This window comes from Aspergillus campestris (assembly GCF_002847485.1).
Source record: "Aspergillus campestris IBT 28561 chromosome Unknown P168scaffold_14, whole genome shotgun sequence".
Taxonomy (NCBI): Eukaryota; Fungi; Ascomycota; class Eurotiomycetes; order Eurotiales; family Aspergillaceae; genus Aspergillus; species Aspergillus campestris.
Genome location: NW_020194349.1, coordinates 180,116 through 206,625, shown reverse-complemented (window position 1 = coordinate 206,625; position 26,510 = coordinate 180,116). Strand labels below are relative to the sequence as shown.

General features: G+C 52.1%; 8 protein-coding genes across 8 annotated transcripts; 5 read left to right on the top strand and 3 right to left on the bottom strand.

The window, feature by feature from the left end:
- Positions 1 to 462: 462 nt before the first annotated feature.
- Positions 463 to 1,593, top strand: P168DRAFT_299868 (putative homocysteine S-methyltransferase; the record flags this gene model as incomplete). The annotated part of the gene is made up of 2 exons (XM_024838370.1): positions 463 to 747; positions 805 to 1,593. The coding sequence occupies 2 exons, from the start codon at positions 463 to 465 to the stop codon at positions 1,591 to 1,593; spliced, it is 1,074 nt and encodes a 357-aa protein (XP_024689061.1).
- A 1,466-nt stretch (positions 1,594 to 3,059) lies between these two features.
- P168DRAFT_259888 (SRR1 family protein) lies at positions 3,060 to 4,337 on the top strand. Its single transcript, XM_024834643.1, has 3 exons — positions 3,060 to 3,298; positions 3,362 to 4,021; positions 4,090 to 4,337. The coding sequence occupies exons 1-3, from the start codon at positions 3,081 to 3,083 to the stop codon at positions 4,214 to 4,216; spliced, it is 1,005 nt and encodes a 334-aa protein (XP_024689060.1). The 5' UTR covers positions 3,060 to 3,080; the 3' UTR covers positions 4,217 to 4,337.
- A 240-nt stretch (positions 4,338 to 4,577) lies between these two features.
- Positions 4,578 to 6,557, top strand: P168DRAFT_330290 (cyclo-L-Trp-L-Trp prenyltransferase). The gene is made up of 2 exons (XM_024841571.1): positions 4,578 to 6,189; positions 6,296 to 6,557. Exons 1-2 carry the CDS (start codon positions 5,006 to 5,008, stop codon positions 6,393 to 6,395), a joined length of 1,284 nt encoding a protein of 427 aa, XP_024689059.1. The 5' UTR covers positions 4,578 to 5,005; the 3' UTR covers positions 6,396 to 6,557.
- Positions 6,558 to 6,675: 118 nt separating this feature from the next.
- Positions 6,676 to 8,194, bottom strand: P168DRAFT_336260 (MFS multidrug transporter; the record flags this gene model as incomplete). The annotated part of the gene is made up of 3 exons (XM_024841726.1): positions 6,676 to 7,531; positions 7,586 to 7,842; positions 7,901 to 8,194. The coding sequence occupies 3 exons, from the start codon at positions 8,192 to 8,194 to the stop codon at positions 6,676 to 6,678; spliced, it is 1,407 nt and encodes a 468-aa protein (XP_024689058.1).
- Positions 8,195 to 8,568: 374 nt separating this feature from the next.
- On the bottom strand, positions 8,569 to 14,160 carry P168DRAFT_243687 (3-oxoacyl-synthase; the record flags this gene model as incomplete). Its single annotated transcript, XM_024833878.1, has 6 exons — positions 8,569 to 8,685; positions 8,738 to 9,105; positions 9,157 to 13,440; positions 13,488 to 13,948; positions 14,007 to 14,033; positions 14,084 to 14,160. 6 exons carry the CDS (start codon positions 14,158 to 14,160, stop codon positions 8,569 to 8,571), a joined length of 5,334 nt encoding a protein of 1,777 aa, XP_024689057.1.
- Positions 14,161 to 15,098: 938 nt separating this feature from the next.
- P168DRAFT_275704 (beta subunit of fatty acid synthase) lies at positions 15,099 to 21,528 on the top strand (the record flags this gene model as incomplete). The annotated part of the gene is made up of 4 exons (XM_024835511.1): positions 15,099 to 20,295; positions 20,343 to 20,828; positions 20,922 to 21,007; positions 21,056 to 21,528. The coding sequence occupies 4 exons, from the start codon at positions 15,099 to 15,101 to the stop codon at positions 21,494 to 21,496; spliced, it is 6,210 nt and encodes a 2,069-aa protein (XP_024689056.1). The 3' UTR covers positions 21,497 to 21,528.
- Positions 21,529 to 22,298: 770 nt separating this feature from the next.
- On the bottom strand, positions 22,299 to 24,389 carry P168DRAFT_330288 (FAD-dependent oxidoreductase). The gene is made up of 3 exons (XM_024841570.1): positions 24,283 to 24,389; positions 23,363 to 23,835; positions 22,299 to 23,307 (listed from the first exon to the last, which is right to left on the bottom strand). Exons 1-3 carry the CDS (start codon positions 24,378 to 24,380, stop codon positions 22,487 to 22,489), a joined length of 1,392 nt encoding a protein of 463 aa, XP_024689055.1. The 5' UTR covers positions 24,381 to 24,389; the 3' UTR covers positions 22,299 to 22,486.
- On the top strand, positions 24,240 to 26,500 carry P168DRAFT_259876 (MDR family MFS transporter; the record flags this gene model as incomplete). The annotated part of the gene is made up of 3 exons (XM_024834642.1): positions 24,240 to 24,926; positions 24,971 to 25,046; positions 25,096 to 26,500. Coding segments are annotated over exons 1-3 (1,716 nt in total), but the record flags the coding sequence as incomplete, so codon positions are not given.
- Between the last annotated feature and the right edge of the window lie 10 nt (positions 26,501 to 26,510).

Genomic DNA, 26,510 nt, shown 5'->3' with positions numbered 1-26,510 from the left:
CATCGGACTATTGTAAGTGTCATTGCAGATGTGGAGAAACATTGATTGTATGTTGTGGGATATTGCTGTGTCTGGATATTGAGATATACGTCAGATATATATGGTGAAAACATAGATCTTGCGGGTTTAGTATTGTAGCTCATTGTAGCTACAGTAGCACTTGACTGCTTCACATCTGTCCAGAACAGCAATGTAAACCAGTGAATAATACTCAGTATGATCTTGAGAATTCTACAGGTCTGGGAACTGTATACTGGTATACAGGTAGAGGTGGTCAACAAGTGGAAAGACGGCGTGGAGGATAACAGGTGACCGATAAGATAAGGCGGATCACGGGAAAAACAAAGCACATCCATATCCAACCCAACTCTCCATTTTTCCATCTTCCCTCCCAATCATCATATGTCTGTTCAAACTACATCGATTATTATTATCTTCTATTTAGATAGGTAACTGACTGAAATGCAAATTCTCCTTCTCGACGGTGGTCTGGGAACGGCCCTGGAAGCCTCGCCGTATCACTTCACCTTCACGTCCGACACACCTTTGTGGTCCGCTCATTTGTTGGTCGCCGATCCAGCAACTTTGCGTGCTGTCCATGCTTCATTCGTCGCTGCTGGTGCTGATATCATACTCACGGCGACCTACCAGACCAGTTTTGAGGGTTTCGCGAGAACACCGCCTGGATATGGCCCCGACGATGCAGCACGATATATGCGGTCTGCGGTGACATTGGCCCGAGATGCAGTGGGCCCATTGGCAACGAATGTTGTGGAGCATGACAGGAAGGATATAACTGAGAAGAGCGGAAAACGGCCAGTTCACATTGCGTTGTCCCTGGGACCTTACGGTGCCACCATGTCTCCCATCGCTGCCGAATATTCCGGCCTCTACCCCGACGCGATGAACTCCGAGGCCGTCCTGCGTGACTGGCACGCACGGCGACTCAGAATATTCACAGACGACGAAGATTCGTGGAACAACGTGCAGTACGTGGCATTCGAGACCCTGCGACGAGCCGACGAAGTTCGTGCAGTCCGTGGCGCCATGGCGGATGTTGCTGGGAGCATACCGGCGGAGAAACAAAAGCCCTGGTGGATCACGGGCGTGTTTCCTGCCGATGAGCCAGACGAGGATGATATACGGAGCTGGGTGCGTGCAGCTGTTGGCGGTGTGGAAGAGGGTCTCCCTCGCCCTTGGGGGATCGGGATAAACTGCACCCGACTTGATCACATCCGGCGCATTGTGTCGGTCATGCAGCTAGAACTAGCCCAGATGGCAACTGCCGGTGGGGCATTCGTCGATCAGTGGCATTCTCGATCGGGGCGACCTTGGCTCGTGTTGTACCCCGATGGCACGCAAGGGGAGCGGTACGACCCTGCTACGAAAGCCTGGATAGCTCCCAGCTCGGAGTCCGACAAGAAAAGTGTCGCACGACCCTGGAGTGAGCAGTTCGGAGATGTCGCACACGACTTGATGGATACACACTGGGAAGGCTTGATTATTGGTGGGTGTTGTCGGACGGGGCCGCGGCAGATCGAAGGATTGAGAGCAGTTGTTGATGGCAGACTGGCTGGGAAACTCCAGACTTGAGGGACGTGCCGATGCCTCTCGCGCGATTTGAGGCAACCGATGCGTTGGCTGCTCCTAAGTCATCCGCTCAGCTTGCCAGCGATGAAACCCTCGTGGTATTATTATTTTATTATTATTTCTTAATTTCTTTCTACTGCCACCCCTTTACGGCTCAACTCCAAGGAGTGTGGACTATGGACAAGCCACCCATGCGGGGTAAGGAAGACGTCATGCTCTAATCTAAGCATGGCAAAATCCCTAGCCCGAGGAGTTGACACCATCCACACGTGGGTTCTGGAAGAAGCACCACCGCCCATATTACATGCATCTGGCATTCATAAGGCAAAGAGCGAAAGTCTGGTACGACAATGTCTATCTCGACATGGTGGCCATGCAATGCCACAAGTCTCTAAATCGCACGCTGTAACCTGCCGGCAGACGAGGCGTCGTATCAGTTGGTCTATCCAGTGAACGAACCCAAGGCCATGCAAGTAATCAGCATTTCCCATACAGCTGGCCTTCGCCGCCCTGGACACGACTGTATGGCGTGGACGGCGCCTCATATCGGGATGGATATCCAACGAATCATCCCAACAATGAGGCCACGTGAAAAGGAGCCCCCTGCGCAACGGTTGCTGGATCTAGCAAAGGTTGGTAGACCGGGAGAGGGACCCAGCTCCAGCAGGGGGAATTCCTCCGACGACAGGTGGTGAAGGCCAACTCAGCACTACCCTCGCAACCCGCGACGCCGTCGTTCTCTGGGCACCACCGAACTTGGCGCTTGATCAGCCGCCAACAGAGCATGATAGGGCATTCCAATCGGAGCAGACGGAGGTGTTGGGCCCTGACTTGGGTTCATCTCCAGCGATGGTTCGAAGCACCCAAACATGGCCATGCGCATTCTAGAGCAAGCATGTCCCGCAGTACGGAGCAAATATAGATAGTAAAATCGACCGGGATGGACTCAATTTCCGCTAATTACCGGCGGGGGGGAACGGTTAGCGCGCGTTATTAATATCACTAATACACCCCAATATAGCAATCCAACAACCAACATCTCGCGATATTAATAGCCATTTTGGCCCGCAACTCCCGCGATCCAATGAGGGCAGCCCATCAGCTTCCCACGGCGTTGGAACACACAGCCTTCTTCCTCGGCTAGCGGTGAAGGGCCCATGCGATCACCACGCCCGTCGCAAACAAATGAAAGCCGCAGGATGGTGATTTCCCGGCCGCGCCAGACCCAGCAGGCTGGTTCTGCGCTGATAGTCGCTGCCCTTGGTGCGCGATGATCGTGGTCTGTGTGTTGTTCTGCGCCTGCTATATAAGGTCCTGGGAGGGAGCGATCAGCTTCCAAGCCGTCCCATTACGGCTCGACGTTGATCGCTTTCTATCTGGCCTGTACAGGACCTGTTCTCGACTGCATTTGACCGCTTCGTCTTTGGATATTCCCGAACCCCGGTGGCTTGCGAAACATCGTCATGCCAGACCTCCCTCATGGTGTAGAAATGGCACGGGATGGGAAGGCGCTAGCCGTCGCAATCCGGGAGCGGGTTGGCCATATCAATCGCCTCTATCGGTCGGGAAAGCCGCTATTCCCCCGCGAATTGCTGGCCGATCTGGATCGACAAATCGACGATGGCACTGAGGAGATTCACGTCGTGGATTTGGAAGGCGTGGGACAGACCTACAGCAGGAGCGTACCTGGTTGGTGTACGGACTTTGCGTAGGTTTTGAATACTCCCGGTCTGGTCGGACTAGGTCGCACATATCTCACTAATACGAGCAGAAACACGTATCGGATCAGTTATCATAGCATCCAGTCGCTCACTTGCGTCCACCCCAGTTTCCCTGAGTTGATCCTTCGCGACAGGGCACCCGTGTCTATCGGTTATACGAGTGCCTGGGAACCCTGCAAGACCACACTGGATGATGTGCGCGATGTCTTCCTTGCCAACCGCCAGGCATGGAGGACAAGTGCTACGTGTCAGGGACTACTGCAGTATCTATCATCCTTGGAGATCCAACCACGCATCACCAAGATTGTGTGTTTTGGACTGGGCAGCTTCGGTGCGATCAACGGCTGCCACTCCACGCGTTGTCATGCCCAGCATGCGGCCATAGAGACCATTGCGACAGCTTTGACCCGGCGCGGTGTCAGTGGAGGGCATGAAATCCAATGCTTCGCGCAAGACCCGGCCTACGACTCTGTGGACCACGCGCTTTTGCGCGAGCTAGGTATCTATCTTCTGGATGATCCCAAAGGTTTCTTGGAGATCGACGAAGAGACGCTTGTTTTCTCGGTAAGTCCAAACGTCCCCGTCAAACAGATTGTTGCGGATGTCCAGTGGCCCGCCGCGATGATCTGGAATACCGTCATTGCGGAGGAAAAGGAAGATACGCGCTGGGTCAAGCGGACGGAGGAAAATGGGGGCATTTCATGGATGTGGTGAGTTCAAACAAAAAAAACAAATAGATCTCTTCCTCAATCGGGGGATATCTGACTGACATGGTTAGCCCGTTCACGACGGATCCTGACTCGATGCGCGTGCGGAGCATGGTGAAGGAATACAGCCAGGAAACACTGCGGGATCCGAATGAATACTTTGGCGACTTGACCATCTACATGAGAGGGCCCGCATGATTGAGCACAATGCGTGTAACGCCCCAGATTCGAGAGGGCAGATCGTTTGCCAGGAACACCTGAATCACACAAGTAGTTAGAAGACAGACCCTGCAATGGAATGATTTGTTTCCGACGTTACATCGATCTTGGTCTATGGATCTAGTTTCTCCATCGGAGCCACAAGTACCGGCTTACGAATCAGGCCAGCCATCGGAGTCATCTCGCCGAGACTGGCAGATGGCTGAGTCCGATAGGAGCTGAACATCTGGAGTACAGCTAGGGAGTTGGGTCCCCTTCAACATGCAGGGCATGCGCAGCTTGTGTCGTGAACTCTATTACCCAGACCCCGTCCTCTGTGGAACGTTCCCAATTCGTGGAGTCCGCATGGAAGCTGAGGGTGGAGTTTCCAGGAACCCTCGGTCTGATGATCAGGGTATTGAACACGTCAGATATTTGTACGTGCTGACATGAGTTGCAGACGCCACCCTTGCCGAATGAATCATGAAAGTCAGCTTTTCCGCTGTTCGTGGTGTAACGCCCACCGGGAGAATAGAGTGGGCGAATGACCTGAGTTACCTGACTCTGGATTGACTGATACGAGTATTGCCCAAGAAGCCACTGAAGTTCGTGAGGTCGAGTCCCCGTTCCCACCACTATAAATGCGGCCATGGCTGCTCCGTTCCTGGAGTTCAGTAGGAATTGTCTTGTTGTTTCTTCTTGTGAAGATTGATTCTTTAGCAAACTATCGGTCCGATCTGATTCGCAGTATAGCCTTGCTGATTTGCCCACCCCCCTCCATCTTCCGCCATGTCAAACTACTGCTTTTCGGACAAGGCTGTCGCCGCGCAAAAGACATCGGGTTCAACACCGGTGACCCCGTACGATGCTCTCAGTCGCTACCTCAAGTTCACCAACAGAGACTCAGACGGGTGGTGGCGACGTGTCGCTCCGTTCTTGAACAAGTTGCTGGAGCGAGCTGGCTACGACACACACCAGCAGTATCAGTACTTGATATTGCTTGGATTGCACATCATTCCCTTCCTTGACGGGGTTCCAGACATGCAGCGTCCCATGGACTATGCGTCCGTGGTCGGAGGTATCGGTCCGCTGGAATTTTCACAGAATTTCACCAAAGATGGAAGCAAGATGCGCATCGGCTTGGAGCCCATGAACCACAAACACCGCAATGGTACAGACCCATACAACCGGGCCGCGATGGGTGAAGCCCTCATGGGCCTCAAATCACTAGGCATCTCCATCGACCTCCAGCTCTACCACCAGTTGGTGCCGCTGCTGATCCTGACTGACGCCGAGGAGCTTGAAATGCCTAACGCAACGTACTTTGTTAAGTCCGCCTCAAAAACCCAGTATGCCCTAGCGCTCGACTTGGACAAAGGCGACGTCACAGTAAAGCAGTATCTTATGCCGCGCCAGAAGGCGGCCGTCACAGGCTTGCCCCTCTCGGAACTGATCTTCAGCGCCATCCGCACGGTCGACGTCAACGAGGTCTTCACCGACAGCGTTGCAATGCTGGAGGACTTCCTGAGCGCCACCTACGACCCCCCAGTTGCGGTGTTCGTAAGCTGTGACCTCGTCCCGTTCCACTCCACCCGCTTCAAGGTCTACGTCGCGGAACTGAACCAGTCGCTCGAAAACATCGCGCGCAACTGGACCCTCGGCGGCCGCCTCAATGACTCCGAAACCCTCAAGGGTCTTGCGTACGCGCAGGAACTCTATACGCTTTTTGGGATCCCGGACGGCACTCGCGATATTATCAGCCACCCCGTCATCCCCGGCGATCCCCAGTCGTTCAGCCACCTGATGTTCAACTATGAGTTGCAGCAGGGTGACCCTCGTCCCAAGCCCAAGATCTATTACGCACTGAACGCGTTGAACGATATGGAGAAAGCGAAAGCCTTAGTGGACTTTTTTAAGCGGGTTGGGTGGGAGAAGCATGCTGCTGAATTGATCGATAATTTGCAGTCTTATATGTGAGTCCGAACTTTTTCTTTCCCGTCTCTCAGACCATTTCCTTGTTGCCCCACGTTTTGTCCTTGAATTCACGATGTGTCCAATGTACCCTGCTAATGAGAATAGTCCCGGCGTCGATATCAACGAGACGACCGAACTGATTGGCTGGCTGTCGTTCGCATATAGCGAGAAGAAAGGTCCGTACCTGACAATTTACTATCGTTAGTGGCAGGCGATGTGCGTGTTTGTGCATTCGAAGGTGATACTACAGGGGTTGAGAAGCATTGGTTATACAAGAAGTCACAATTTGGAATGTGTTGATATCTTGTTTAAATATTTTTTTGAAATTTTATCGAACCTAGTTGGCTATGAATGAAACTGAGAGCACCCGTGACTCTACCTAGCTTTAATAACCCTCACAAGGAAGTGAGTCGCTTTGCAGTATTTTGAATCCTCCACCACGCCAGTCAAAATGTAAGAACTTCCAGCGAAACAGACAATGACTGTCACAACCCCTCGATATTCATCTTCCGAATAGCCACGCTCCTCTCGCGAATCGCCCTCCCCTTCCAGATCAACACAACCGGCGCAAGCGTCAACACAGCCGCCACGAACCCCAGCAAGCTACTCGCCCACTGATACCCCAAGCGCAGATACATAGGCTTAGCAGCGAGCGGCAAAAACGCAGCAAAGATGTTCTCCCCGAAGGCGACGGCGCCGATCGCGCTCGCCGCATACCCTGCATACGAGTCCGTCACGTAGATACTAACAGCCGTGACGATGACCATAATAGCGTACCCGATGAGGGCGAGCGCGATGGCCGGAACAATCCAGTGCGTTTGCTCCGTGCTCCAGCCGTACATGAAGAGGCCGCCTGCGAGGGCGACGGCCGTGCTGGGGATGGAGAGGTGCAGGATTGCTTCTGGGATGGGTGTTCCCGGGTGTTCGGGGTTGTGGGCTGCGCTGCGCGTGTAGAGCCGGTTTTGATAGAAGGTTGTGAGGAGGAGGCCGAGGATTTGACCGATGCCGATGGCAGATTGTACGAGGCCGTCAGTGTGCGAGGGCCAGTTGTAAGTGCCGCTGAAGACGATGGGGATGGATTGCGTGGAGATGAAGACGAGGCCGAAGGCGAAGGCGGACCAGAGGGTGAAGACTGTTACGGTTGGTTCGGTCGTTAGGAGGAGAGCGGAGCGCACGATGGTCTCTTTGAATGTGCGTATAGCTTCGCTTTTGGTGGGTTTGGTGGTGGTGTCTGAATCGGGGAAGAGTCTGGCGCGCAGGATTGGGCCACGGCTTTCTTTCATGAGGATGACGACAATGGGTGCAAAAGCGCCGTAGATTATCAGTTCAATCCAGAATACCCTGTACAAATGCTGAGTGGTGGAATACAACGGGGAAGATGTGGAGTATACTGACCATCGCCATCCCAGTGGCTGGAAAGCTGCACCAAGAACTGGCCCCATCGTCACCCCGAAAACCAGCGTGAAGACATATAGAGTCAAGGGGAACACGCGCTCTCGGTGCGATAGGAAGATATTGGATGCAAGTCCATCTGCACTGTTCTGCAAGGTCCCGCCGAAAGCCCCGGCGATCGCGCGACACACCACCAGCGTGGCAAAGTTTTGCGCTAATGCCTGGGGGATAATGAAGATGGTGAAGAGGATGTATGACGTCTTTACGCTTATCAGCTCATGGAAGGTACCTAGTATGGAATGCAAGTCTGGGACGCACCACAAAGCCAACTCGCATTCCGTAAGTCTCCATCAGCGGCAGAGTGGCCAGCGGCACAATTGCAGCCGCGGCATTCCACGCCGTGACGGCGAAGAAATTATACTCGAAGAAGCCATTGGACAGGTCGAAGTCGCGCGAGATCGGCTCGGCAGCGGTCGTGATAGAGGTGGCATTCAATCCAACGATGAAGGTGACCCAGCATGAGGTGAGCATACACATCCATTTCTTTCGGGGCGGCCAATTGTAAGGATTGTGGGGATGATGGGCCCACTCAAGGTGCGCAGGAGCTGCCATCTAGGCCGACATGCCTCATATAAAGGGACCCTTCGTTCATGGATGCGGGGGGGTGTAGAAGACGAGCTCCATGGGTACGAAATCCAGCGCGTTGGTCGGAAAAGATGGAGACAGAGCTCCAGTCGGTCCAGCGTGATTGGCGACCCACTGCATTCCATCAAGTAATCGAAAGCGGCCAGTTCTCCATCTATCCAGTCAAACGTGAGTGAAAAGTCTACTCGATACATGCATTGTAGTTAATCCGCTGTGTTAGCGTTGAGAGTGGAAATTGATTGGGTTCTATCTTGCTTAGCTTGAGATACAAATTATCACATCAACAAAAGAAAAAAAGAGAGCAAAAAAGGTACATAAAATCCAATGTCACTATCCAAAGGTCAAACTCGCCCAACGCTCACCGCGACGGCGACAGCGGTATACATGGAATGACTGATAGTCACCTCGATGCCGCTGAACTTTTTCACATCAGCCACTGCCTTGGCCCTCCCATGAAGCTGTGAATTTGTCAGTGGATTTCTCAGAGAGTTGGATGTCACGACCACTTACAATAACCCGAGGAATGCCCTGATGGCTGAGAACTTCAATATCCTTCATGTCTGCCCCGGCTCCCTTAGACACTGTTTTCATGCATTTGAATACAGCCTCCTTCGCACACCAACGCCCCGCGAATGAGGACTGCGGATCGGGTGCATTCAAACAGTATTCACGCTCCGCGGGTGTAAAGTTACGTTCCAAGAAACTGTCGTTGTCGATGCTGACGTTTGAGATGTCTTCGATGTCGACACCAATTTCATAAGGTGCGGATGCGTTCGGCCGTTGCAAAACCTCTTGCAGCATTTTCTGAAGCTGGTTCGAAAGGGCTGGTGGTTCTGCATTATCCTCGCCCACAAGACCCCCATTTATAGTGTCAAGCTCTCGCTGGGACCATGTCCCCTTAGGTGATCCTTGGATCTTTCGAGGCACACCGTCGACGAGGCGGATACTCGAGTCGAGAAAAGTGGCGCGCATAGCTTCTAGGTTCTTCCACGGTGGATCTTCTTTAACTTGGACCATTTGACCATTGAAGATTCGGGAGATGAATTCAGTGGTTGCTACCCGTTGCCTCTTCACTGCTTTGTCTCGGTAGTCGTTGTAACAAGCATCCGCGATCGAGGCGAAAATGAATCTGGGTGCGACTACAACTGCAATCGCCCCTTTCTGACCGAACCCGAACGAGGTGAGCATGGCAGCATCCACTTGTAGAACTCGCATTGTCTCCATCGGATACACAAGGTGTTCGAACCGTCGGAGATGGCCGTCAATGTTGTCTGCATTGCGGTTTCCTGGGATGATAGAATCCCGAAGCATCTGCATACACCCATTCAACTGCCAGGCACCCGCCGCGCCTTTAGGGTGACCAGTCAGGGACTTCTGACAGACGCATAGAAGTGGATTTCCCCGCCGACGACCGAGGTGATCCATTTGAGTATTGATGACATCTCCCTCGTTGATCTCGTTGGCCTTGGTCGACGTTCCGTGCATGGAGACCACCCGAATATCGTCGATGGTCAGACCCCAGGTCGCCAAAGCTGCTCTCATGGGCGAGACGGAAGGGTCCTGGAGGCGAATGTTGTTTGCCCATCGGTGTTGTGTGTCCTTGAATTTCAAAGACCGGACATGATCCACTGCATCCCTCACATGTTCGACAGATTCGCCGTTAGACAACTGAGAGTTCATAGCTTTGCATTCGTCGTCAAAACATGCCCGGCGGAGCTTGAAGTCGAGCAATAGAGAGTTTCTAGCACCCTCGCTCTCACGAGCACTGGTTAATATCCCTTTGCCCGGCGCGGGAATCGACCGGCCGGTTTGGTCGCTTGCCATCTGTGTGTATGCGATGATGCCGTGAATTGGCAATCCCATTTCCAGGGCTGTCGAGGCCGTGGTGATGATTTGCACTCCACACCCGGCTGATTCCGCAAATCCGCTGCGTGAATTGGCCGTAGGGCGTGAAATCTCACTAGGTTGACGACCCTTGGATAGTTCGTCTGTGCTATTGGCTGTGGCTTTGATATTGGCGAATTCGTATGCCAATTCTTCACCATAGTCATCGCACCCACCAACGATTGCCATTTTGCAATTTCCGGATCGAATGGCCTCGCAACCGATATCCAGCGACTCAATGGCCGTGGCGCATGCACCCACGGGTGTCTTCAGTGGCCCTGCAGCGGAAAGCAGAAGCATGTTAATCCATGCCCCCATAGTATTCATGAAGTGTTCTGAAATGATGTCGCCCCTGACTGGGCGGTCCAGGTAGCGGTCGCGGTACATCTTCTGGATAATCTTCAAGGGACCACCGCCTGTTCCCAGGCAGTTTGCAAGTTCCGACGCGTGTATGTATTGATACACCTCGTAGGGATCAACAATTCCTGCGGATAGAAATGCTTCCGAGACACAGCATAAAGCATAGAGCGTGGTGACGTCCGCCTGTTCCACAACGTCTCGCGGAATTCCGTAGCGGGCAGGATCCCAACCTTTCGGGATGGTCCCTGCCACGACCTGCTCAAACGGAACTACCTTTGGAATCATCATTATGGCGCCAGTCTTCACATACACACGGCAAAATTCTGTTCCCTCTATTGGTTGCAGTGAAATATGCTCCCCGTGCCGCCGTTTGAAGTCCTCCGCAGTGGACAAGGAGGTTTCGAATGGTGGTAGATCCTTCTCAACGACCACCTCGTGTAAATACTCCTTTCGTTGAGGATTGTATGTCGTATCCGGTTCAATGTGTCGGACTCCACTGTGTCTCATGATACGATCGTGGTATTTGTGGGGGATTTCATTATCCGGGACGGGCGATTGTGTATTGACATCAATCCATCCAACGTAAGGACTTCCCTCCAATTCTCCGTCGACGTGTCTGATCAAGCCCATGATCCAGGCCATCTCGACATAGCCCTCTAATGTGAAATTCCCTTGGTATTCCATTTCCCACCGCGTGCGTGCGTTTCCCCAAGGACCCAGCTCGGAGAAACCCACCACGACTATTGTGGAAGATAAATCCACCATGCCATATAGACGGGGTAGATTGGCCTTGATTTCTCGGAATGCTTTGAGCCCGGGGATTTTAGGAAATGCGAGTGATAGGTTAGACAAGCGTGGGGGCGTCTCCTGCTTGGGTCCTTGGTGTTTGGCTCCATACAGTACTGCCTCGTGACGAGCATTTTCTTCTGCAAGGGCATTTTGCAGCCTCAACTTATCGTTTAATTTCGCGCGAGCTGAGGAGATTCGTTCTTTGATATCCCACATTGAACCCAGCCCACCCGTCAAATCAGCATAGATGGGAGCCTCGTCTGCTAGGGTTGTGATGGCTGGCCTCATCAGAGCGAGAATGTTGAATGCCATTTCAGCCTGTGTGAATGTCATCACCCCGAGTTTTTCAATTTCTTCGGCCACGATGTTGGAACTTCGCATCAACCCTGTGCCTCGTGTCCACCCGATGACGGCGCCACATACAGTTACATAGGTAGACCAACTCTCTGATTGAAACCGGTTGAAAAGCGACCTCAAGCCGATCTTTGACTCAGCATATAGGCCATCTCCCCCGAAGGTACCCTCGTTGCAAGACATGGGCAGTATTACCATGGTCGGCCTGGTCTCGATGCGACGAGTTTCTTTTTCACGGCGAACAAATCCAATCAGCCTCAAGAGGTTAACTAGCATAGTTCTAAGACAGAGCTCTTGTTGCCCGTCCAGGCCCTCGAGCTCTCCGGTCTGCGGAATGGCTGCGAATGGAATAATGTAGTCAATATCGCCACCCACTGGGGAGTCAGCGCCATAGAGATGCTCGACTAGAGCTTCACAGTCCTTTCTACTACCCTGGTTCGTAGGTAGAAGTGTTAAAGACGCGCCCTTAGAGCCATACTGACGGTACAATTGTTGATAAAATCCAGCGCTGGCAGAGATCTCCCGGCTCGTAGTGACAACGACGCGAGCACCGCCGCTCAAGAGGCCTTGGATTATGTGGGCTCCAATCGAATCAGGGCCGGCACCCGTCACCAGAACTGCTTTGCCCTTATAGCTGAACCCATCGCTAGATCCTGTCTGTAAGTCGGTTTGATAATTCTTGGTGGCAAATGGGTCGTACAGCCAGTCTTCTTCCTTCCGTCGAGTCTTGATGTGTACGAAAGGGGTGGTGAATTTCTGGTCGATAGGTGATGGGCGGCCCAGACGCACTGCGTCAAGGTATGAGCCAACCGGTCGACACGTCTCTGTATATTCCATCTTAGCAGATTGGGTAAAGCTAGTCTTAGGCCCCATCGGCTTTTGTCTGTATACAAACAGTGGATCGGCACTAGAACCTTCGTCTCCGAGCCTTCGGATTTCGGCCAAGAGGGGTCGTATGTTGCAATTCTGGAGCGGCGAACGACTCAGGTAGGAGGGAGACGAGTCCAGATAGGATGAGATTATGTCTGTGCAGCTAGACTGCCATCTGTTCAAAATCATCGCCAGCCGGCTGTCAACTGGATAAAGGATACCGTCTGTCGATTTCCGCCAGTTCTCGAGAATCCAGCGAATGAGGTCTTCTCGCACCCAATTCCACCAGGAATCGTAGTTGCGCACCTGACGTGGGTTGAAAATCGGTCTGATCCCGTGTAGAAATTGTTCGTCAAACTCATCGCTCCATCGGTCAAGCTTCTGTTGTACTTCCAGTACACCTAATATCTCGTCGGACTGCTGTCCTCGTGGGTGATGGTCGATTCCAAGATACTGGGCAAGGAACTCAAAATGTTTCCTGTGGAAATCCTTATTTTCGCCCTTTAAGCGCTCGAACGTGGCCGAGTCCACGGTCACCTGTTTTGCCCGGGTTGTATCATCACGATCCACGTCAAACATATCCAGAGAGATGTTGTAGAACTCTGAATAACGTTGAACCAGTTCGTCAAAATACGATTTGGCCAGCTCGGAGGTTCCCAGTCGGGTAGGGGGCTCCACTGAAGTGGCCAGGCAAATCGGGATGATAGAATGCGATCTGGTCAGACCCCATCGTGCTTCCAAATAATCGTGAACAGCGTTTTGGTTGAACCCTGCGGGCATTTTTCCGGATATGAACCTCGATATCAAGCTCGACATAGCCTTCCCCGGCTTTATGGAAGCTCCATGTCGTAGTGCCTCGCTTAGTGTAGCCAAAGGCATGTCCTCGGCGCCTTCAGGGACCTTGCCGAACTCTGCAACCAGATCACCTACCAGTTCATTCTGAAGCGTAGATTTCCCTATTCCATCAGCATATGTCTGGTTACTATGGAGCCTAGAGACTTACCTCCTGATAGATCTCTAATTGTCTTGTTCATTGGGACCTGGTAAAAGGGCCGACGGAGTTTCTGGGCTGTCATGGCCAGAACCACATGTGCGGTCGACAAAGCCATGTCCACTCTCGGGGCTGCTTTTTCTGTCTGGAATGAGGGTGGTGGTAGAGCCTTGATCCTGGGCCGCGTGTCAGAAAGACATTTACCCGCGGAGTTCTCAATGGTTTGTATTTGTGGCGCTGGCGTTAAAGACAGCTTCAACGATTGATCGGCGTCCGTATATCGATAGAAGATTTCATCGCTATTGTCTGAAGAAGATAGAAATTGGATTTGGGACCACTGGGACGGTGCGAATGCTGCGTAGTATTTTGAAGACGATCGTTTGGCCATTGTAGCTAGTGTTGTACGCGGGCCAACCTCAACGAACCGCTCGATAGAGGGAAGGGCATGGAGTAGTTGGGTTTGTGTCTCGATCCTATAGTCGTCAGCGACAGCTAGCAAGAGCATGCTCCACCACCAGGTGATGAACTTACCATCGGACCGGTGATGCCAGTTGATACCTGAAAGATTAGTGCCTGTATACTAGTAGGGGGCGGGGGAATCGACTCACGAGAGTATTTCAATAAATAACCTGTAGGCTAACTCCTTGCGGTCCTCTGGATCCGCAAAGTTCAGGATCGAGCGCATCTTGTTCTGCAAAGTCTACAAGAAAACCGATTCGTCTCTAGTCTCTTGATTAACGGTGCCGTGAGTGGACAATATCTCGTGGGCCGCTCGATTTGCTAATCAGAAGCCAGCAATGACGGTAATCCGTATGTTCAGCCTATGGCTCCTCTGTCAACTGTTAGCCCTATCCCTGTCTTTTGCTTGATCTTGTTGAGTAACCAACGGGACGTCAAATTTCATACCCTGCAGTAGACCCTGCCTCAATAACGTGTCAAATAAACGGTGAAGCGTCGTCCCGAAGAGCCGCGTGGTTGTAGTTATGCGATAGGCTCAGTCCGAATATTATTACTTTCCTTTCACAAGTCAATCAGTTCCATCAGGTGGCACAGTAAATTAAAAACTCCGTCTTCAAAACTCCGATGGCGGATAGAGATTAGTATTATCTAGCTAACTCTCGCAGGCTGATCCAAATCTGTTTCGGATGCGTGCGCTCAGCAGAAGGTACAAATTGATAGATGTGTGAACAAGCACTGTCTCTGATCAGGATGTCTGACCTGTGTTGGTAGTTGCAGAATGGAGAATAGAAATGACTCAGAGTGAGAAAAGGGTCCATATATATGGTCAGAGGGGCGAAATCAGTGAATAAAATAGGTTCCAATGATGCTTTAGGTCACCAGTGATTTATCCTTTTGATCCTATTTTTAGGGGGTAGCCTTTCCTGTATCTAATTGTTTATGTTATCACAGTAACAGAGTTTTCTCTCCCAGAAGTCGAGTCACTTATCTTCATATCAGGTAGCCTTGGGGGTGGCAAAGCACAAACCACGTGCTTGGGGGGGTATTTAAAGAGGGAGGAGAGAGAGTGTGAGAGAGAGTTCTTTCTTTGACCTCACTATCTCCATCTCCTCTCCTGTCATGCCTGAGGCTTCACATGTCACACCCCCTGACTTATCCGTTCCGATGGCGCTTCATCCTTCACATCCCTCATCCTTTTCCCCTTCTTTGACTCCTTCAACTTCTGCTTCTTCTGTGTCTCCTGGGTCTCCAGATGCCTTGGTGATCCCACCCGCCACGATTGATGTTGTTTTTCATCATTGCGGTATTCGACTGGCTCTTCCAGTAGATGCAGCATACTTTACCCTACTACAATCGTTGAAGGATGCATTCTTCTCATCTCTATCAGGCAGATCGGAAACAGATGATGACATCCAGTCGCCAGTGGACCTAGCCTTGGCGTATCTCGACTTCATACAGGTGGAGCAGACGGGATTTCCGGCTTTATTCGCTGCTCTGAACGCGTTCAACCGAGCGTTTCTGTTGGGAAAGACCATCGATATCCATTCTTTTGTGGCGGAGACTACGAATGATCCAACCAAACGAAGACGATGGTTACAAATTTACTACCGAGCAGTGAATGCGAGCGGCGACCAAGGCCTGCAGCATCATATTGTTCATGCCGCTGGATCATACAGTACCCGCAGCGCTTTTGTTGATCATGTGAAAAGAAACCTAATCCAGCCCATGGCGGTCTTCGGAGGCCAGGGGGACGTGGGTCGTACATGTGTGCAAGAACTATCAGAGATCTACGATATCTACCACCCAATTCTCAATGACCTTGTGATTACTGTTGGGCCACTGCTGTCTGAGCTCTCGCAGCTGCCGAAGTGTAGTCGTTACTATCATGGCCGCGCCATAGACCTTCAATTGTGGCTCGAGCCAGAATTCGGGGAACTCGACACGGAATTTGTTGCGAGTGCGCCCGTGAGCGTGCCCATCATCGGGGTCTTGAGCCTGGCACGGTACACAGTGGTCTGCTATGTGTTAGGCCTCACGCCTGGGGAGCTGCGCGCCTTGCTGCGAGCAACAACGGGTCACTCACAGGGACTCTTGGTGTCCGTCGTTGTGGCCATGTCAGACTCATGGTCTTCGTTCTACGCCAACTGTCGTTTGATTGTGGAAGCACTCTTTTGGTTGGGATGGGAGAGTCATCATGGAGCGCCTCGCAGCTGTGTTTCTGCCATATCTTCTTCAAACAACATCGACACTCCCTCCTACATGCTTACTGTCAAGGGGATCAAAGAACCGACGATGGGCGCCATTCTGAACCGGGTTAATAAGGGCTTGTCCGAGAATGCTCAGATACATCTGGCTCTGATAAATGCGCGAGATCAATACGTCGTGGCAGGACCCGTATCGTCTCTTTCACACCTATGCAGTTACTTGGACACCGTTGTGGGGCCTCCTAAAGATCAAAGCCGAGTCCCTTTCAGCAACCGGAATCCTTCCATCAACTACGGATTCCTGCTAATCAGCGCACCATTCCACACACCATATCTTGGAAGAGCCGCAAACTTGGTGAAGCAGCATTTGGAGGGAAAGCAGATCCTTCCTGAACAGCTACACATCCCAGTTTACCACACGCGCACGGGCCAGGATCTTCGGGGCAATGTTGGGAATATACTCCATGTTGCGTTGGATGCCATTGCACAGGAAATATGTGACTGGCCTGCGGCTTTGGCAGGACCTCCCGGCACACACAGGTCGCTTTTGAGCACACCGCACATATCACACATTATCGTATTTGACCGGGGCGGATTGGGTCCCTTGGTGAAACGTGTCAACGATGGATACGGAATTCGCGTCATCCAAGGCGGCGACCTTGACAGTCGTGATCCAGATATCGGGACAATGCGAGATCTCTTCTCCCCTCGTTTGCTGGATACTTCTCCCAGGCTCCAAAGTTGGGGTCAACGGTTTCAGCCACGCTTGACGACATGCGGTATTACTGGGCTGGAAACTCGTCTCAGTCGTCTACTAGGGACCCCTCCAGTCATGGTGGCGGGGATGACGCCCACCACCGTCCATTGGGATTTTGTGTCCGCCATCATTAACTCCGGATACCACGTGGAGCTCGCAGTTGGAGGTTATCACAGCGCGGCTGATCTTTCCGCTGCTGTGCATAAATTGGCGAAAAATATTCCTCCTGGGCGCGGAATCACCTGCAATATCATTTACGCTAATCCGCGGGCAATCCGTTGGCAAATTTCCGCCCTACGTCGACTTTCCCAAGAGCAAGTTCCCATCGACGGACTGACCATTGGGGCCGGAATCCCATCGCCAGATATTGTCGCCGAATACATTGAAACCTTAGGGATCCGTCACATTGGATTTAAGCCAGGATCCATCGAGTCAATCCAACAGGTGGTGCAAATTGCAAAGTCTCATCCAAATTTCCCTATCATCCTGCAGTGGACCGGGGGGCGTGGCGGAGGACACCACTCGTACGAAGATTTCCACTCACCGATCTTGAGCACGTATGGACTCATTCGCCAATGTTCCAATCTTTACCTGGTTGCCGGGAGTGGCTTTGGCGACGGTGATAGTGTTTACCCCTATATTTCTGGCTGCTGGTCGACCTCTTTCGGCCATGCTCCAATGCCATTCGATGGCGTGCTGCTCGGTAGTCGCATGATGGTGGCTAGAGAAGCCCATACCTCGTCTGCCGTCAAAGCCATTATTACCAATACACCCGGAGTCCCCGATCAAAAATGGGAGAAAACGTACAACTGTCCCGCTGGAGGAATCATTACCGTTCGGTCGGAAATGGGAGAGCCCATCCACAAGGTGGCAACCAGGGGCGTGCTGCTGTGGGCAGAATTGGATAAAACCGTTTTCAAATTACCAGCCAAAGATCGCGTAGCTTTTTTGCGCCAACATCGAGAGCGGATCATCAACCGCCTAAACGCGGACTTTGCAAAGCCGTGGTTTGGTCGCAATTCCTCCGGAGATGTGGTCAGTCTCGAGGAGATGTCTTATCTCGAGGTGCTCACTCGCAGTATCGAACTGATGTATATTGCTGGTCAAAATCGATGGATCGATGATTCCTATGTGGGTTTCGTCTTCCGTTTTGCCATCCGGGCTTTGGGCAGACTGTGCAGTAACATCGATCAAGGCGGCAATTTGACTCGCGAGGCTCTGGCGGGGAACCCATATTCCTTTACTAGTACATTCTCCCGGGCGTGCTCTGATGCGTCAGAAAAGGTACTAAACCCAGAAGACTGCTCCTTCTTTCTGATGGAGTGTAAGAGGCCTAAGCAGAAACCGGTCAATTTTATCCCCGCCCTCAACGAAGACTTCGAGCTCTACTTCAAGAAAGATTCACTGTGGCAGTCAGAGGACATTGATGCCGTTGTTGGACAGGATGCAGAGCGGGTCTGCATACTCCATGGACCAGTTGCAGCCCAGTATTCTCAGGATCGAAACGAATCAGCAAAAGAGATCCTAGACTCGCTGATGGAATCTCTGGTCAATCGCATTCAACAGAACATATCAGACGACGGCACACTGGGCTTGAACAGCGGACCAATTACGCCTGATTCTTGGTCCACAGTGTCAGCGGTGGGAAAGGAAATCCCAATTGATCTTATTGCAAACAATTCCGCCACGTCGGTTACCATGAATAATGGGTACTTTCCATCAGCACATTCTCTCGATCATCGTCGGGATATGCCTCCCTGGATGCAAGCTCTGTTGGGCGACAGGATGATCTTGCAGAATGAGACGCGATGTATGAACCCATTTCGCCAATTGCTCGACAGTAGCCCTCATGCTACCATTCACACAGACCCCGATCACCCGGAAATTGTTGATATCACCATGGGTACATCCAAGTCAATGTCGTCAATGCGGGCATCATGCCATAACGGGGTGGACATTTTAGTCGAAATGACATATCCCATGAATTCACAACCCTTACAGCTCATGTACCAGTTTGACCCCGGCCGCGTGCCCTTTTCGTTGAATGAGGTAATGGACTGTCGGAATAAACGAGTCAAGTCCTTCTACAGCAAAACTTGGTTTGGCGATAGTGACTCGTCCATGAGCATGCGCGATACATTCAAGGGGACCGAAATGAATCTGACGCGAGATTTGCTAGAGGCTTACATTGACGCCGTGGGCCCGGCTTTCCAAGACTACAGGCTCATCTTCCCGGAGTCCCAAAACCTACCAATAAGTATCGGAATTATCGTGGTCTGGGATGTCATTTCGCGGCCTCTGGTGCTGAGCGAAATCGACGCCGATCTGCTTCAGTTGGTCCATCGCTCAAATTCATTTGAATACTACTCCGGAGCGGAGCCTCTGCGTATTGGTGACACCGTCAACTCTAGCGCCACCGTCCAGGCTGTGCATGTGGGAGAGACAGGGAAAACAGTGGTTGTGGAAGCACAAATCACTCGGTCTGGATACCCTGTCATGAAAGTGGCATCGACATTCTTCTTCCGGGGTGCTTCCAACACCGTTAAGAACACGTTCCGCCGAACGAAAGAAGCATGGGCACTTCAGCTGCCGTCGCAGCTCGATGAGACAATCTTACTCGATCGAGATTGGTTCAAGCCACAAAGCGACCTACCGTCCTTGACTGGCAAGACTGTCGTTTTCGAATTGGAAAGTCATATCACATTCAAAGAGGATGGTGGATATAGCAGTCTCCACGTTACGGGAACCGCAGTCTCCCAGTTAGGGGGATATCAATGGGAGCAGGTCGGCTTGGTGGACTTCCAGAGCAGCGACTGTGTTGGAAATCCTGTCCTCGATTACTTTCAGCGTAAAGGGTCACCGACTGGCAATACGATTGAGTTCAAGACACCCGGCTGGTCTGGGCCGTCGTCGATCGACATTCAGATGCCGGCCTCTAACCAACCCTATGCCGAAGTTTCCAAAGATTGCAATCCCATCCATGTCTCGACAATGTTTGCCACTTTGGCCGAACTACCGGGAACTCTATGTCATGGGATGTGCACCTCAGCAGTCGCCGCATCATGTCTTGAGCACCTCGTTCTTGGCGGGGATTGGACACGTCTGCGTAGGTTCTCGACCACTTTTACCAGCATGGTGATGCCGTTGGAGAAGCTGGTGGTTGAGCTCGAGCATGTCGGCATGGTTGACGGCCGGATGCGCTTTGGCGTCCATGCACGTCGCAAAGAGAACAGCGAGACTGTGTTAGAGGCCGAGGCCGAGGTTGAACAGCCCGCCACGGCATACTTGTTTACCGGGCAAGGTAGTCAGAGCAAAGGTATGGGACTGGAATTGTATGAGAGCAGCTCAGTCGCCAAAGCCCTGTGGGATGACATCGACGCCCATATTTTTGAAACATACGGTAAGTGGCCTAATCCATTTTCTGAAGCCGCGAGCTAATAGCCACAGGCTGGTCAATTTTGGATATTATTCGCAACAATCCCAAGACGCTGACTATCCACTTTGGCGGTCGTCAAGGGCGCAAGATCAAGCAAAATTACCTCGACATCACGACTGAAGTAGTACTTCCCAATGGAGTTTGCACCAAGAAACCCGTGCTGGCCAACATCACTCCCGAATCCACGTCATACACCTTCAGTGATGCCCGAGGACTATTGTATTCGACCCAGTTCGCACAACCAGCCATCTTGCTTTTCGAAGCGGCAACGTTCGCGGAGATGCGGAATCAGGGATATGTTTCTCAGGGCGCCATGTACGCTGGCCACTCCCTGGGCGAATACGGGGCGTTGGCAGCTTTATCTCCATATGTGCCCACCAAGGCTCTAGTCGAACTGGCCTTTTACCGGGGATTGATGATGCAGGCCTCCGTATCGCCGGAGCAGGGGAGCGCTACGTACGGCATGGTGGCAGCTAACCCGAGACGCGTGGGCAAATGTAAGATCCCCCCTTCGCTTTCGAATCAAGACTCAAGCTAACTACGCTCCTTTGTTTGTTTAGTCTTTGATCAAGCGGCGCTTGGCATTTTAGTGAAGATAATAGCCTCAGAGAGCCAAGAGCTGCTGGAGATTGTGAACTATAATTTGGAGGGAGAGCAATACGTGTGTGCGGGAACGGTATGGCTCTTCCACAGACCCCGAGAACGTAATACTAACTTCCAATAGACTGCCAACCTTTACGTACTCGGCAAGCTCATCGATCGCATCGCGCAAGCTCCCGATGGTGCCCAACACGTTCAGCAAGTAGTTCACGCGACGGACGCGACGAGCGAGCTCCACACGCTGACGCGGGACCTCATTGGCCAGGCTCGGTCGCTGGCATTGCCGATCACCCTCGAACGCGGACAGGCGACGATCCCCTTGCAGGGCATTGACGTGCCGTTCCACTCGAGCCACTTGCGGTCGACGGTGGATCGGTTCCGCCAGTGTCTGCACAAGCCGGGACTCTTCCAGGGAAATGTCGATTTCGAGGCGCTGGAGGGTCGATACATCCCGAACTTGGTGGCTAAGCCGTTCTCTCTAGACGAAGACTACATCCGAGAGGTTTTTGAGTTGACGGGCAGTCCGGTTCTGGCGGAGATTCTGGGGTTGGACAAGAGCAGTTGAATTAAGGGTTGATTAATGGTTTTTTGGGCTGGAATGAATGTATTTCACATTGTGTTCATTTAATAGTTGGTCATTAATATACTGATAACAGTGAATTGTAATTAGTCTCTTTCTACTGCGTGACACTGCAGTAGACTTCGATCAATATCTACAATGTTGTTGTTGGTGTGGGTGACATTTGTGAGCAAGAATCCTCAGATCAATAGAAATAATTAATAACTTGCTGAGATGACATTGCCAAACATGATAGTGACAGTTAAGATTTTATATAAAACATCAGAATCTGTAGAATATGGAGTGATAGGAAGGCCCTTGATGTTTACATGGTCGGTTGGTGTTGAACTATTTGCAACCACCCATTTACAAGTCTGGCCTGGGACAGACTTTATCATTACAAACCTAAAGAAAAAAAATGATAATAGTATACTAGCATGGTATAACATACTATATATTATAACTAGGATGTATAATAGTTCTCACTTGTTCATGGTGTGGAAATTTAATATTTTCTTCGCCCGGATATATATATATCTATAGAGTCTGCCACCCAAAAGAAGGTGGAAGATGTACAATGAAACTAAAAATACTAACTGAAGAGAATAATAGCAATCTATCCCCAAAAGGTAAGGATGATAGCATATTCCATGGAGTATTAGACTACTAAGATATCAGATACCAGTAATATCCACTCTACTCCATACTTAATGAAGGAAATGTGCAGTATCTGTTGGATTTGTTCACTGTAAACTGGCTTGCTTTACTATCACTGAGACGTGAAAACAGAAAGAATGATCGAGCCATGAATCAAGGAAAAATATGAAAAGTAAAAAAAGTCCAGCAAGGGACAAAAAAGACAGGTAAAGGTAAACCACAATAAAAAGAAAATAGTAAAAACGATGGGAAAGCAGATCCAAGCATAAAGAACAATTCACCCCCGACTGGCCCTCGACAGACAGTTGTCATTACACCACCAATATCGCCACGCCAGTATCAAATGATTGCCATATTTTCCTGGTATCTCTTCTCCAATTCCTCCAGCATACCCTCAATGTCAAAATACCAGATACGATGCGATCGCCGCGTAATCTCCTCATGCGCACGGTCCATGTCGGTCCCGAAGTCCGGATGCTTCCACTCGTAGATATCGCAGGCCTCGCGACTGCTCTTCACCAACCACTGTGACCGTTCGTGCCTGACAGAACTGAAAGCTGCAAATGCCGTCTCCAGCGCTTTCGCCTTATCCACCACCGTCCCGCTCTCCACGCCCCGGGCTACACCGTCTAGCAACACCGATAGCGCGAGCGTATCTTCCACGCCGATCCCAGCACCGGCGCCATGATGTGGCGATGAGGCATGCGCTGCATCCCCGGCGAGACAGACACGGCCGATGGAATATGTCGGGGCGGGATAGTCCAGGTGGTCGAAGACGCCCCACTTGTCCATCTCGGGGGGAAGCAGATCGACGATCGCCCGGACGGTGGGGCCCCAGTCTGCGAAGACGGCGGCGACTTCGGCCTTCGTGGCTGGTTGCGCCATTGCGCGAGACAGAGGCCAGTCGGTCGGGTCGGCCACGAAGGCAACTATGTTCATGAGGGCTTGTTTTGCGACGGGGAAGGTGAGGACGTGTGCGGCTGGTCCGCCGTACATGTGTTGCGTGCGGGCGCGGTCGAGGCCGAGACGCGCGATTGCCGTGTCCATGGGGACCAGGCCGCGGTACGCTATCTTGTGGGTATAGTGAGGGTAGGAGATAGGGTTGATTGGACCGAAGAGGAGCTGGCGGACGCGGGATTTGATGCCGTCGCACCCGATTACTTCCATCAGTTAGTTGTGCCATGGCAAGTGAGGATACGGGAAGAAAAGACATACCAGCATCGGCCTCCTCAGTACTCCCATCGGAAAATGTCAAAAGTAGTCTCCCCCCATCCCCCTGGTCAATACTCTCCAGCCGATGCTGGAAATGAACCACGCCAGATGGCATCAACTCCATCACCTTCTCCAAAAAGTGAGCCCGATGACATCCCTCGAAGCCCCTCGGCCCCCCGTACAGTCGATAGAGTTTATGACCCTCCAGATCCACCCCGATGTCCTGTCCCGGGGAATGGGTGTAGCCGTCCAGGAATTGCATGTTGTTGTTCGGATTGGCGGGGTCCCCGTTGATGGTAGCCACGCAGGCGACGCAATCTGGCAGACGGCTGTCGACTAGGGACATGCATTTGCGAGCGTTCTTGGTGAAAGCAATGCCAGCACCGATTTCTCGCAGAGTACGGGCTTGCTCGTAGACTTTGACGTTTATGTCACGGTTATGGAGGCCGAGGGCGAGTATCGAGCCGATGATGCCACTGCCAATGATTGCAATTTCGAGGGTTTTTTTGCATCAAGGTTGGGTTTAGAGATATTGTGAGGGATGGTCGATGATGTCGTGATGGAATTCGATAAGAGGTTGCAAGAGGCCATTGTGGATGGTGATAGCGATGGTCTCGATGGGTGTCTGAGAGCTCTGAGGAAGCTGAGAAAGATGAAGATGAAGCCATCTCATAGTTCACCATCTCGCCCTTATGTCTGGTAGTTGTAGTATACATGTCACGTGTGTCTCAGTATCTTCGAGTGAATGTCTGAAAATGCAATCACCGAGACTCGAGTCACGTGTGAAGCCATACAGGCAGCAATAGGGGTTGATAGAAGATAGCCCTAAGTCTCACAATACCGGTGGCACAAGATACCTGCTGTGACGAATACTGGGTGAGAGGATAGTCGATCAGGGATATTATTCCGAGGACCCTACGCACAACGGGGCGTTGCTTTCCTTTGCGTCACATAGACATAGCCTCAAACCCTGCGTATCTGCAGAGTCCACCTGACGACCAAGAGCTCCACCCACGGCCATGCCGCACCGAGGTCATGAAACCTGGGGCATGATCAAATGCAGCTGTCCGTCTGAAACCAAATGAATATCTGGCCAGACCAGCTCAAACATATCGGACGTCGGACCAGACCGGACGGAGTAATCTTGGCCCGGACATGTGTAACCGCGATGGGAGTCGAAAGTACGTCGATATCTTGGATTGGGAAATAAGTCGAGATGATGTGTTCACCTAAGAGGGCCGTTCTAAGACCAACCTCGACGGGGTGATTCATCTGAGACAATCTCCGTATTCGACATCGGGGGTGTCGGATCGGATATTGTTAGACCATTATGGCGTTCAGAGGCTTTACCAGCGCTAGCATGCCACAGCCTGAGACAGAGAGACAGACTGTAGAGATGAACCACCTTGAGGATATGGAGCTCGGAGAGGACAGCAAACAGAGCAAAGAGATCTCTGACCATGACAATTTCAAGCTTTCCGTGGGAGGACAGTTGGTCTTCCTGACGCTGTCGGTGTTAACGTTGATGGTTGCGCTGGATGGAACTTCTATATCGGTGGCTTTGCCGGTAAGTGCATCGTCTCCACTCGAGAGCGTATGCTGACAGGATAGAAAATCTCCCTTGAGCTGCATGGATTGGCAATGGAGGCGTTCTGGAGTGGGACCTCGTTCCTGCTATGCTCCACCGGTATGCACTATTAGTTCAATTCTGCAAGATCCACATCTAACAGGGACAGTATTCCAACCCACTACTGCAACTCTGTCCAATATTTTTGGCCGTCGTCCGGTCCTATTCGTGTCGCTCACATTCTTCTCCATCGGTTCTCTTCTCGCCGGCATTGCCAAGAATTTCACCGACATCCTTATCGGCCGGTGTATTCAGGGAGTTGGCGGCGGCGGCATCGCAGTGCTTTCCGAGATCATTGTTACGGACCTTGTTCCGCTACGTTTGCGGGGCCGATACTATGGCATCCTCAGTGCCATGTATAGTGTGGGCTCCGTGCTGGGCCCCATCTTGGGCGGTGGGTTCAGCGAAAAGGCCTCCTGGCGCTGGATCTTCTACATCAACTTCCCGTTCATCGGTATTGGCGGCTTCCTCGTGGTCTTCTTCTTCCGACTTCCGACGCCGAAGGGATCTCTTCACCAAAAGCTCGCCTGTGTGGACTGGACCGGAGCTGTACTTTTCATCGGGAGCGTATCCGCCGTGCTAATCCCCATTTCTTGGGGGGGCATCATGCACGCCTGGTCGTCATGGCGCACCGTTGTGCCCTTATCCGTCGGCGCAGCAGGCCTTGTTGCTTTCTGCATCTGGGAAGTGCTCCTTGTTTCCACCGAGCCGATGATTCCTCCGGACATCTTCCGCAACCGTAGCGCCACCATCGCCCTAGCGACCTCCTTCCTCCAGGGTCTGAACCTCTGGTGCGCCCTGTACTACCTCCCCCTTTACTACGAAGCCGTCCGCGGGTTTGGTCCCATTCTCACCGGAGTCGCCTTGTTCCCCGAGACCTTCACTATCGCCCCCGCCGCCATTTTTTGCGGTCTGATCGTTACCGCCACCGGTCACTACCGCTGGGGCTTATGGGTCGGATGGAGCATCAGCGCCATGGGGGCGGGTCTTCTCTGTCTGCTAGAGGTGGATACCCCGACCGTGGCGTGGATCTTCTTGAACGTGCCCGGGGGTATAGGCATCGGGATTCTGACGGCCGCCTTAGTTTGTGCCGTGCAGGCGTCGGCGACACGCCATAATCTCACTGCGTCGGTCGCTATGGTCGTGTTCTTTCGCTCATTTGGTCAGGCAGTAGGCATTGCTGTCGGAGGAGTTGTCTTTCAGAATCGCATGCGTCACCATTTACAGGGGTACGTGGATTTGGCGCCTCGGGCGGATGAGCTGGCTCGCGATGCGGCTGCGTTGGTGACGACAATGCGCGGAATGACAGATGAGATGGCAAAAGCGCATTTGAAACAGGCGTATACAGACAGCCTGCGCGCAATCTGGGCTGTGTGTTGTGGGATTTCCGGAGTGGGGCTGGCGCTGAGTGTGTTTGTTAAGAAGTATGATTTGAATCGTGCGTTGAAGTCGGATAGCGATGAGGAAGAAAGTGACAAGAAGAAAGAACAGGAGGAGGACGATCAGGTGACGATGTAGAGGGAG

What these genes read in the sequence shown, in the direction of transcription:
- P168DRAFT_259888 (XM_024834643.1), top strand. Translation starts at nt 3,081, where the DNA reads ATGGCACGGGATGGGAAGGCGCTAGCCGTCGCAATCCGGGAGCGGGTT. An exon ending in GGTTGGTGTACGGACTTTGC is followed by an intron (nt 3,299 to 3,361) that starts GTAGGTTTTGAA and finishes TAATACGAGCAG; the next exon opens with AAACACGTATCGGATCAGTT. An exon ending in GGGGGCATTTCATGGATGTG is followed by an intron (nt 4,022 to 4,089) that starts GTGAGTTCAAAC and finishes TGACATGGTTAG; the next exon opens with CCCGTTCACGACGGATCCTG.
- P168DRAFT_330290 (XM_024841571.1), top strand. Translation starts at nt 5,006, where the DNA reads ATGTCAAACTACTGCTTTTCGGACAAGGCTGTCGCCGCGCAAAAGACA. An exon ending in GATAATTTGCAGTCTTATAT is followed by an intron (nt 6,190 to 6,295) that starts GTGAGTCCGAAC and finishes TAATGAGAATAG; the next exon opens with TCCCGGCGTCGATATCAACG.
- P168DRAFT_330288 (XM_024841570.1), bottom strand. Translation starts at nt 24,380, where the DNA reads ATGGCCGTGGGTGGAGCTCTTGGTCGTCAGGTGGACTCTGCAGATACG. An exon ending in AAGGAAAGCAACGCCCCGTT is followed by an intron (nt 23,836 to 24,282) that starts GTGCGTAGGGTC and finishes AATCATTGGCAG; the next exon opens with TGGCATCATCGGCTCGATAC. An exon ending in TACTGAGGAGGCCGATGCTG is followed by an intron (nt 23,308 to 23,362) that starts GTATGTCTTTTC and finishes AACTGATGGAAG; the next exon opens with TAATCGGGTGCGACGGCATC.